A 10549-nucleotide genomic window follows, 5' to 3' on the forward strand; every position below is an offset into this window, starting at 1 on the left:
GTAGGATACCTTATGTTGTATTGATAACCCACATATCAAAGTGCTAATTGGCACAGTTATTATAGCTGACATACACTACTTACTGACAGTTATATGACTCCCGTTTTCAGCGGTGTTTGTAATTTTATTTAGGAGTTTCAAAGCTTAGCTTCCTTTTATTGTGGGGTTTCTGTTAATTTGCCCACCCACATACAGTGCCATAAGCATTGCAACAGTGCCCTACATTGCATATTAGACTTAAGCATCTTATTATGTTGGCACATCCTTAACATTATGGAAGCATTTGACTGTGTAGAGAACATTTCTAAACATTGCCATAAACAGCAGTCCTTAGCTGAAAACATTATAGCATTGTTTGTTTTGTTTCAAATTAACAATGACTATTTATGCCTTTATACAATTATATCATACGTTTTTGGTAATTTACCAACAATAGAGCTCATTTGAAGTGTCTTGGGAAAAGGACTAGGTTTCTCATTGACAAGTCTGTTCTGTAGCCTAGTACAAAGCTTTGTGCAAGGTGCCAGACGGTGAGTGGAGACCATCAGTCCTATCTTATCCAGCTACACCTTTTGTATTTCCACACGGCCGATCAGAGGGAGGTGGCAAGAAGATTGATGAAGACGATGAATTCTGGGGCTCCTGCCTCTGTCTGTGTTAAGAAAGGTGGGGGCTCGGCAGCATTCTTCTTCAGAAACCTTTCCTGCCTCCTCTTCTACGCTGTAACCTTTGACACCGGCCGTCTGTTGGTAGCTGTCATTGACTTTGACAGAGTTTGATTGATGTCTCTGGCCACAGAAGTGTTTCGGTGCCAGACACTGCACACAAACACTTACAAACAAGTGTACAAATTTACGCAAACACACAGGCTAAGTAGATGCAGCAATACACAGATGTGCATCAAACGTGAACAGAAAATAGCTTGTCTGACAAAACCACAGAAGCAATAATAAAGTGCCAGCTTGAGAAGAACCCTGTGTCTGCATTGCATTTCCTTTTTCTTCTCTTGGATTATTAACCTCATGTCTTCTGATCAATGTGCAAGATTTGGCATTTCTCAAGCATTTGACACAGTGATATTGCATAACTGTGGATAGTTTTGATTTCATACTAATGATCTTGAATTAGCTGCAGCAAAGTCTCTTTTTGCATTTGCCAACCCAACTTCTTGGTTCAGTGCACTAGTAGCAGTGTTATCTGCCTTTACTGCCAGCAGTGTTATCCAGTATCTCTGCCAGCTTTGCTGTTCACAGTATGTGTTCCAAATGTTGGATATACACTGAAGAATGTGTGTATAGGGCATAAAATGATCTTTCGGGGGTTAGATGATTCTCTTGCTACTGGCATTAAAGACGTGTGTCTTGGTTACGTGTAACTTACTCTTAATGAAGATTTTTTTTTTTTTTTAAACTAATGCACCCTTTAAAACTGCATCTTTATGATTGGTCAGATATGCACAGGTCTCTTGCCAAAGAAGGCGGGGTATAGGTAGACTGGGTTCTGTCTTTGAACACCTTCCTGCTTTCATTTTCTGTGTGGTTTGGTAAAGTGTTCTTTCATAATCCTTTGCTTTAAACCTAATTTGTAGAGAAATGAATGGGCCTTCAAATGGCAGACACACTACACCCGAGGCTGTTACACCAGATATTGCACGGCACCGACTGTAGATGTCTGCAGTCTTATAAAGCTGCTACAATTGTCACTTGCACTGGGCAGAATTTGTTTGGATGGTGGAACAATGGATATTTATTAATCCATCATGTTTTATCTCATGATCCCTCCTTTTGTGCTCCTACAGTAGAAACAAGGGCAGACACAGAATACTCTCCTATCCTGGGAACTGAAGAGTTAAAAGATGAGAAAAAGGCTGCAATAGATGGAATCGAAACTATTCATGTGTAAAAGCCGCTGTTCCCGTGTCTCACCAGTGAATGGAGAACACTGTGTAATTTCTTTTTAATTAGCTGTATGTAAAAGGTCACTGGATTTCCCAGCATGTCCCTGTCACCATTGTGACACAGAGTTACCTGCCATCAGACCCATTTACACCCTATCGTGTCGTCTCTGAACACAAAGATGTTTCTCAGTGCGACTCTCGTGTAAATATAAGAGGTGCCCTTTTGCAAACGGAGCCATTTCATGTCACATCAGACAAAACAGCTGTTATATTTACTGCCCGAAAATATATTGCAATAATAAGCATACAGTGTGTTTCTGGAACATTAGAAGCAATGTTGCCAGAGGGATCTCCACTGGTTTGGAAAATATCACTCCCCATTTGATCCTTGACCACTTTTGTGTGATTCTCTTATTGTTTTCTTCTTTGTGCTTTTTTTTATTTTCAACTGTTTTCCTTATCACAGTCATTGGAAGGCTTTATGTCCAGTGGGGTTTCCTTCAGTGAGTTGCAGCAGAAACGTGAAGATTAATTACCCCATACTGCACTTAATAACTGTGTATGTTTTCTTCATCATTTACATAACTGCTGCTTTTTTTCTATACTACACTTGAAAATGGGAAGGAATGCTATAAGCAGCACAGATAGGTGTTGTTTTTATCAAGTCTTTTCATAAATTAGATCTTCTGTTTCTTTGCAAACAGTTTCTACAATGATAAAATAGTGTCAAATGCATGATCATGCAAGGGTTAAGCAGATGGACAGTGTTCCAAATGTGTAACTTACCAATGGTCATTGTAAATTTGGAGCAAAATAGTTTGTCAAGCGTCTTTTTTCTTTGTCCCTAAGTTGCATGTTGGCAGATGTTTTGTGAATAAACCCATTCTGTATCCCCATTTGGCTTCCAGACCCAGAGACTCACTTTCAGCCTAGGACATAGGTAGAACCGTTAACAGTGAACTTTAGGCAAGCAACTGAAAACACAGATGTGACTTTTCAACCAATTTTGTGATTCTGGCAGACAGCACATCCAGGTCCTGGACCTCCACTGCTTCAGCATATGCTGGTTAAGAACATGCCCCCAGGCTGCTGATTGGACAATGATAGAGCAGCAGCACACTGAGGGCTCATTTCTGTGATCATTCTGCTCTATTCTCCTGCCTAGTGCTTCCTTGCAGTTTACCTGAGGTGGATGCCAAGACACATTCATGAACTTACACTAGATATTCCCATTCCTTTATCCTTTCTATAAATTAAAAGCTTGTCTTCTGCCAGTGTTACTTGTGAGCTCACAGTGCAAAGAGCAACGCTCAGATTTTACCCTGACCGCTACTCACAGCACATGATGCTTCACTGCCCTGTCCTGCTCCCCACAGGACAGGCATGTTTCAGTCCCGTCCCCCCCTTTGTGCTAATGAGATTAATTATAGCTTTCCCTTTCACTGCTGAAGAATTCTGCCACCAATAGTGAATGTACCCTCTTCTAAACTAACACATTCCAGAGTTTTGCCTTGCAATAATGACAGATCCCCGGACCCCCAGATTCTTTGGTATTGACCCCAGTCTGGTGAAGAAATGATTTGACCTCTTTCATACCCTCCAGTCTTCTCTCCTGCACATACTGCCCGCTGTTATAGCCTCCACACTCCTCCCCTGCAAATACTGCCCACTGTCAGACCTTCTACACTCCTCCCCTGCAAATACTGCCCACTGTCGGACCTTCCACACTCCTCCCCTGCAAATACTGCCCACTGTCAGACCATCCACACTCCTCCCCTACAAATACTGCCCACTGTCAGACCTTCCACACTTCTCCCCTGCAAATACTGCCCAGTTTCAGACCTTCCACACTCCTCCCCTACAAATACTGCCCACTGTCAGACCTTCTACACTCCTCCCCTGCAAATACTGCTCACTGTCAGAACTTCCACACTCCTCCCCTGCAAATACTGCTCACTGTCAGAACTTCCACACTCCTCCCCTGCAAATACTGCTCACTGTCAGAACTTCCACACTCCTCCCCTGCAAATACTGCTCACTGTCAGAACTTCCACACTCCTCCCCTGCAAATACTGCTCACTGTCAGAACTTCCACACTCCTCCCCTGCAAATACTGCTCACTGTCAGAACTTCCACACTCCTCCCCTGCAAATACTGCTCACTGTCAGAACTTCCACACTCCTCCCCTGCAAATACTGCTCACTGTCAGAACTTCCACACTCCTCCCCTGCAAATACTGCTCACTGTCAGAACTTCCACACTCCTCCCCTGCAAATACTGCTCACTGTCAGAACTTCCACACTCCTCCCCTGCAAATACTGCTCACTGTCAGAACTTCCACACTCCTCCCCTGCAAATACTGCTCACTGTCAGAACTTCCACACTCCTCCCCTGCAAATACTGCTCACTGTCAGAACTTCCACACTCCTCCCCTGCAAATACTGCTCACTGTCAGAACTTCCACACTCCTCCCCTGCAAATACTGCTCACTGTCAGAACTTCCACACTCCTCCCCTGCAAATACTGCTCACTGTCAGAACTTCCACACTCCTCCCCTGCAAATACTGCTCACTGTCAGAACTTCCACACTCCTCCCCTGCAAATACTGCTCACTGTCAGAACTTCCACACTCCTCCCCTGCAAATACTGCTCACTGTCAGAACTTCCACACTCCTCCCCTGCAAATACTGCTCACTGTCAGAACTTCCACACTCCTCCCCTGCAAATACTGCTCACTGTCAGAACTTCCACACTCCTCCCCTGCAAATACTGCTCACTGTCAGAACTTCCACACTCCTCCCCTGCAAATACTGCTCACTGTCAGAACTTCCACACTCCTCCCCTGCAAATACTGCTCACTGTCAGAACTTCCACACTCCTCCCCTGCAAATACTGCTCACTGTCAGAACTTCCACACTCCTCCCCTGCAAATACTGCTCACTGTCAGAACTTCCACACTCCTCCCCTGCAAATACTGCCCACTGTCAGACCTTCCACACTTCTCCCCTGCAAATACTGCCCACCGTCAGACCTTCCACTCTCCTCCCCTGCAAATACTGCCCACTTTCAGACCTTCCACACTCCTCCCCTGCAAATACTGCCCACTATCAGACCTTCCACACACCTCCCCTGCAAATACTGCCACTGTCAGACCTTCCACACTCCTCCCCTGCAAATACTGCCCACTATCAGACCTTCCACACTCCTCCCCTGCAAATACTACCCACTGTCAGACCTTCCACAGGCCTCCCCTTAAACTTCTAAAAAACCCTTTAAGTTTTATATATTACACTACACCCAAACTACCCGTTTTATATACTGCACTACAGCCATCAGCTGCACGACTATGCCCTGTCTAATTCTGTGCTGTGCATTTTCTGCTTCATTATCTTTGTGTGGCCAAGGCTGTTATGAGGCAGAAAAGAACCCTGCTCAGAACCACAGAACACATTACCTGCATGTTGACGTACTCAGATTTAGGGTAATTTATAAAGTGAAGGTCCCAGCAATCATACGCATGTAGCGTGCAGGACAGCCAAGTACAGGTTTCACTTGAAATGGAAAATTGCCATGTTTGATTGACATGTATATTTAAAAGGTCAGTTCACTCAAAACAGATCATTTGTTAATGGCAGAAGCTAGAAAGTTTAACCACAGGATTGACCATTTCTTATCTCTTGTTGACTGTCTTGGTGAGATCTCTGTGCTTCCTGAGTCTTCACACCTTCTTAAGCCATTATAAGGGACCGCATTGTCCCTGTTCAATTTGGTTTGGATATTATGAAGAATGAAGTAGGGGGAATCTGAAACACAGCCTGCTGGCTTGGGCATTCTAAACTCCCAGGTTGACAGGAACAGAGGGGTGGATAATACGAAGATCCTCCTATTGGAGTATCCAAGTCATATAAGAAGCCAGGAGCTGACTTAGCCTGCCAGACTCCACCTGTAACTAAAATATCACTTTTGGGTCAGCTAATTCTTTATTAATCTACAATATGTTTTGTAGCCATATGAAAACAATAACAAGCCAACCATCATCAGTAAAATGCAGCACACAATTACATTAATTATGTTTTATATCACCCCGTGACCTGTCTGGTTTGGAAAATGCTGAGTAGAAGTCTTAATACATTTGGAAAGGCATGTTACACTTGACGCTTATAGGAAGCTTAATGATGTGCCTTTAAGATGGGTGCAGCTAAGGACATTCACAGACAACATTGACAGGAAGCCTAGGACAAGACATTCGATAGAGAATGATATGGACATGATGCTTATGCTGACCTATTTTAGGAACATAACCCTTCCATTTCCTCCCTCCCTATTACTTGTCTCTCCCTATTTTATCAGATAAACGTAGTCAAGTCTAGTTCATTTCCCAGTCTTTCCGTTTTCAATCCTTCCCTCTCTGTTCCACTTTCCCTGTCTCTCCTACCTGCATACACTCCACAACTATCCATCACATCTGCTACCAGTAAACTTTTTGGACTGTCTATAAGAAGAGTCACAGCTTGTCCCTATTAGAATAATGGGATTTGTTAGCTGCCTTGACTCCTGACACACAAGATACGCCATATTGTGACTCTCCGTGTCACTCTGTCACAACAGCTGATAAAAGAGGCAGTGGTTTTAGAACTGGCTAGTGAGTTTATGGACTTAACTTTAAATTGTCTTTAAATACTGGCCTAAAAGAAATGAAAGATCTATCATTTTTTATCATAGGTGTATTTTAAATGATAGAGACAGAATATCAACCAAAAATCCAGTAAATGCACTTGATACAAATGTTATAAATTGAGTTGCAGGTCAGTGAGTAAAAGAAGTATTTGATCCCCAAGCAAAACATGACTTAGTACTTGATGGAAACTTTTGTTGGCAAGCACAGATGTCAGACGTTTCTTGTAGTTGGTTACCAGGTTTGCACACATCTCAGGAGGGATTTTGGTCCACTCTCCTTTACAGATCTTCTCTAAATCCTTAAGGTTTCTTGGCTGTTGCTTGGCAACTCGAGGTTTCAGCTCCCACCATACATTTTCTATAGGATTACGGTCTGGAGACTGGCTAGACCACTCTATGACCTTAATGTGTTTACTCTTTAGCCACTGCTTTGTTGCCTTGGCGGTATGTTTTGGGTCATTGTGATGCTGAAAGACATACGACCCATCTTCAGTGTTCTGGCTGAGGGAAGGAAGTTCTCATCCAAGATTTTACAATACGTGGCCCTGTCCATTGGCCCCTCAATGCGGCAAAGTCGACCTGTACCTTTAGCAGAGAAACAGCCCCAAAGCATAATGTTTCCACTTCCATGCTTGACTGTAGGGATGGTGTTCTTAGGGTCATAGTCAGCATTTTTCTTCCTCCAAACACGTTGATTTGAGTTCATGCCAAAGAGCTAAAGAGGTCAAGGTGCACTGTGTTAAAGCACCCTATTAATTTTAAATGGGCTGGCAGAGCACTTTAAAGCTGAACTTGCGGTAAATATAGAAGCCTATTTAATGCAGCTCTCTGTTTATGAATTAATACATTATTTAAAAAAAAATGCAAGCAGTGTAAGTACTTGAATTTTGACTTGCTATGAGTTTCTTGCAAACCCCTATACAACAGAATTCAGACTCTGTGAGAAAGAAACAGCACAATGAGACATTCATCTTACTGCAGTGCTCATTTGCTAACAAATAATATGCTGTTTGGAGGAGAGAGCAGAGTGACAGAGAGATAAGCTCATCAGTCTGTTGCTTCTCCTTTCACTGTCCAGTCACAGGCTAGGGGAGGTACCAGATCTGTAAGTGTTGCTTAAAGTGAACTATGTACATTGTGGTATGGTGTGTTCGTCACTATTGTACCGTGCCTTTGGGTGCCATTCACGATAAGAGGCACCAGAGCATACTGAGGTACTCACATTGTTGTGTTGTGGTAACGTGGCCTTTAAAGTAAAATAAGTGGAATGACCCTGAGGTAGAGACTTTGCTAATGACTGCTGATACAGACTGGACAGGTATAAAGTGCTGGACTGGAAGAAGCTCACCAAGTGTCTGCAGAGGCAGCAGATGCAGGACATGATATTTTCTCCTGAGCAAACGATTTGTAATGGCGCATGTACTTTTTTTTGCGATCGCACCTGTTCCACGCGTTCTGGTGCTGGCGGGCGGGAGCAGTGTCTGCGGTGCCATTGACATGAATGTCACGCCCCAGAACATGAACATGGGAGGCTTTAATTATACGATGCAGTCCATTCCGGGCACTATCCATCCCGGAATGCAATGGATGTGGTGTGAACTGACCCTGAAAAGTTTTCTTCAAAAGTAAATTTGGTCTCCTAATGCAGCACATCTTATTTGTTCATAGTCATTCACATCGCACAGCATTCTGTTTGTGCAATTGCCCACCTTTCTACTTTAAAGGAATCTTATCACAAGAGAAATATGTAGGCTCCACTACTGACCTTCCCCTAAAGAATGCTAGCCATCAGGCGCTATCTTCTTGTTTCTTACTGTCATTGCCCAAAAACAAGTATGTGGCATGGAAGCTGATATTCATACTTGTTCTGCCGATGAACTCAGAAAATACTAGAGCCATTAGCTCAGCATGACAGGATGGCAACTACCATTTTCAGAAGAATTCTCTCAGTAATACATTCCTTTAAAGTGATACTGAAATCTCACAGAATAGTAGCAAATACACACATGTACATTTTACAGTATACAGTGAGTGCACAGGACGAAGTATCCCTCCTCTCCTTGAAACCCTTCTGGCCTCTTGATTATAGAAACAAATTATCCAGCTGCAGGCATCTACTAATATATGTACCAAACAAGTTTAATTTGCTGAATGATTTAAGGAAGTTATATGTTTGTTCCCCCTCTTTAAATCATTAGACATGCTACCAGGGGAAGATTAATGCTTTGTAATTATATTTAATTATACATTTCCCAGATAAAATGTCTCATGTTCAGAGATTGCTAAATGTAATAAAATGACCCTCTATAAAACTATACCTGGAATATATTTATCAAAGTGGATGTTTACATGTGATATTAGTACAAATTCAGCGGTCTTAACACCTATAAGTTCTCAAAATGTTGTACGTTTGGAACATCAGCCATACAAATCTCTGTATATAATTGAGCACTGTTATGTGGAAACCTCTAAAGGTAGCTTTTTTTTTTTCATACCATTTAACAGCATCACAACACTGAAATACTCTCCACCCACATAATTAACCCACTAGTAGTAGGTCTTTAAGATGGTCATACACTGCTCGAATTTCAGCCAAGTGCAAGGTCTTGTCAGCATCTCTTTATTGTCAAAGAAAGTTGGGAAACTCTCAGCTTAAAGCTGCCTATTCACCTGATGATTATCGTGTGATAAACGCGGGTGATCAGGGTATAACGAGCACGCTAGTAGCACGATCGCAAGACGAAAGCTGCACGACCCGTGCTGCGCAAGCGCACACTGCCCGCTCACCATTGCAATCGTCTGCAAGGCCTTCCCTCAGTGGGGAGGACTTGCGATGATCACAAGTACGATCTGGCTGTCCATGATGGGCAGGTCGCACAAAATTTGAATCACCTTACAACCATTGCACAACGAAAGTCGTGTGATGGTTGTAAGGTGTATGGCCACCTTAACAGTGACTGCAGCCAATTAGCACACCTGCCACTGTCAGAATTCAATAGCCCGGCAGGGGGAATTCTCCCTACCACACTCTTAAGCGTGAATGTAGAAATCGAGCATTGTTTTCCCATTCAGCCCAGTGGCAAGCCTTACAGAAAACCTCTCATTGGAGAAGCATGGAGGCTTCCATTCCTGACCTCTCGTGACTATACTAGTTGCTTTGCTTCAATGCTTTGAGTCACTGACTTAAGAGAAGTATGCAGATCAGGAAATCGGACTTTCCTGATCTGCATAAACGTTCCAGGTCAGTGACCTAACGTACTACAACCACATACTACAACTGATGATCAGCAATGTGTTTTACAAATTCTGCTAAGTAATGTAAATGTCTCCCTCTGCCCCTCCTTCAACCTGGGAATGGATATCTGGGGAGAAGTTTGCTGTGTTTGCATTTGGGGACTTTGAGATCGTAAAAACCCAATTATAACACAAAGCTTGACATATGTATGCTGCCCTTTAGACTTTTTCGCATTTTGTATTGTTACAGCCTGGAGTTAAACAGATTCATTTTTACCATTTCATGTGTGAGTTCTTAGCAGGTATACTTCCAGCATGAACGTTATACTACCAATGACCCACGCTTATTTCTTGGAGTGTTTTCTTGTGTTTTTTTAATTTTCATTGCTTTATTTGAATATTATGTGTCTAATGAAGTTGTTGATTCCATTACAGGCCACGCAATGTTCAAGCTGACCTACCTCAATAACCATGATTACAAGCACCTTTACTTTGAATCTGATGCAGCTACCGTTAATGAGATTGTCCTAAAGGTGAGTTTGCTGTTATTGCAATCCAGTGTTTACAGAATAAAACTACCTCTAGTCACTATTGATTCAACTGCTGCATCATGCAAGATTCTGCCATCAAATAATGTAACAAAACATAGTGCACACTTATACTTGTGGAGAAGCATCTCTTCCATCGGGGAAAAACAATACTGATGGGCCTGTAAAGGTGCAACCCAGCCAGTTGGTCCCC

The 10549-nt window shown here is 42.8% G+C and overlaps 1 protein-coding gene across 1 annotated transcript in view; it reads left to right on the top strand.

Moving 5' to 3' along the window:
- The window catches only part of MAPKAP1 (mitogen-activated protein kinase associated protein 1), a 180009-nt gene that overhangs the window by 165636 nt on the left and 3824 nt on the right, over positions 1-10549 (top strand). The window contains exon 11 of the mRNA XM_018553305.1: positions 10244-10341. Coding sequence (XP_018408807.1) covers positions 10244-10341 — 98 coding nt within the window. The remainder of the gene's footprint in view (positions 1-10243; positions 10342-10549) is intronic.

Source organism: Nanorana parkeri, unplaced genomic scaffold (genome assembly GCF_000935625.1).
Source record: "Nanorana parkeri isolate BGI_ZX_2015 unplaced genomic scaffold, ASM93562v1 scaffold116, whole genome shotgun sequence".
Taxonomy (NCBI): domain Eukaryota; kingdom Metazoa; phylum Chordata; class Amphibia; order Anura; family Dicroglossidae; genus Nanorana; species Nanorana parkeri.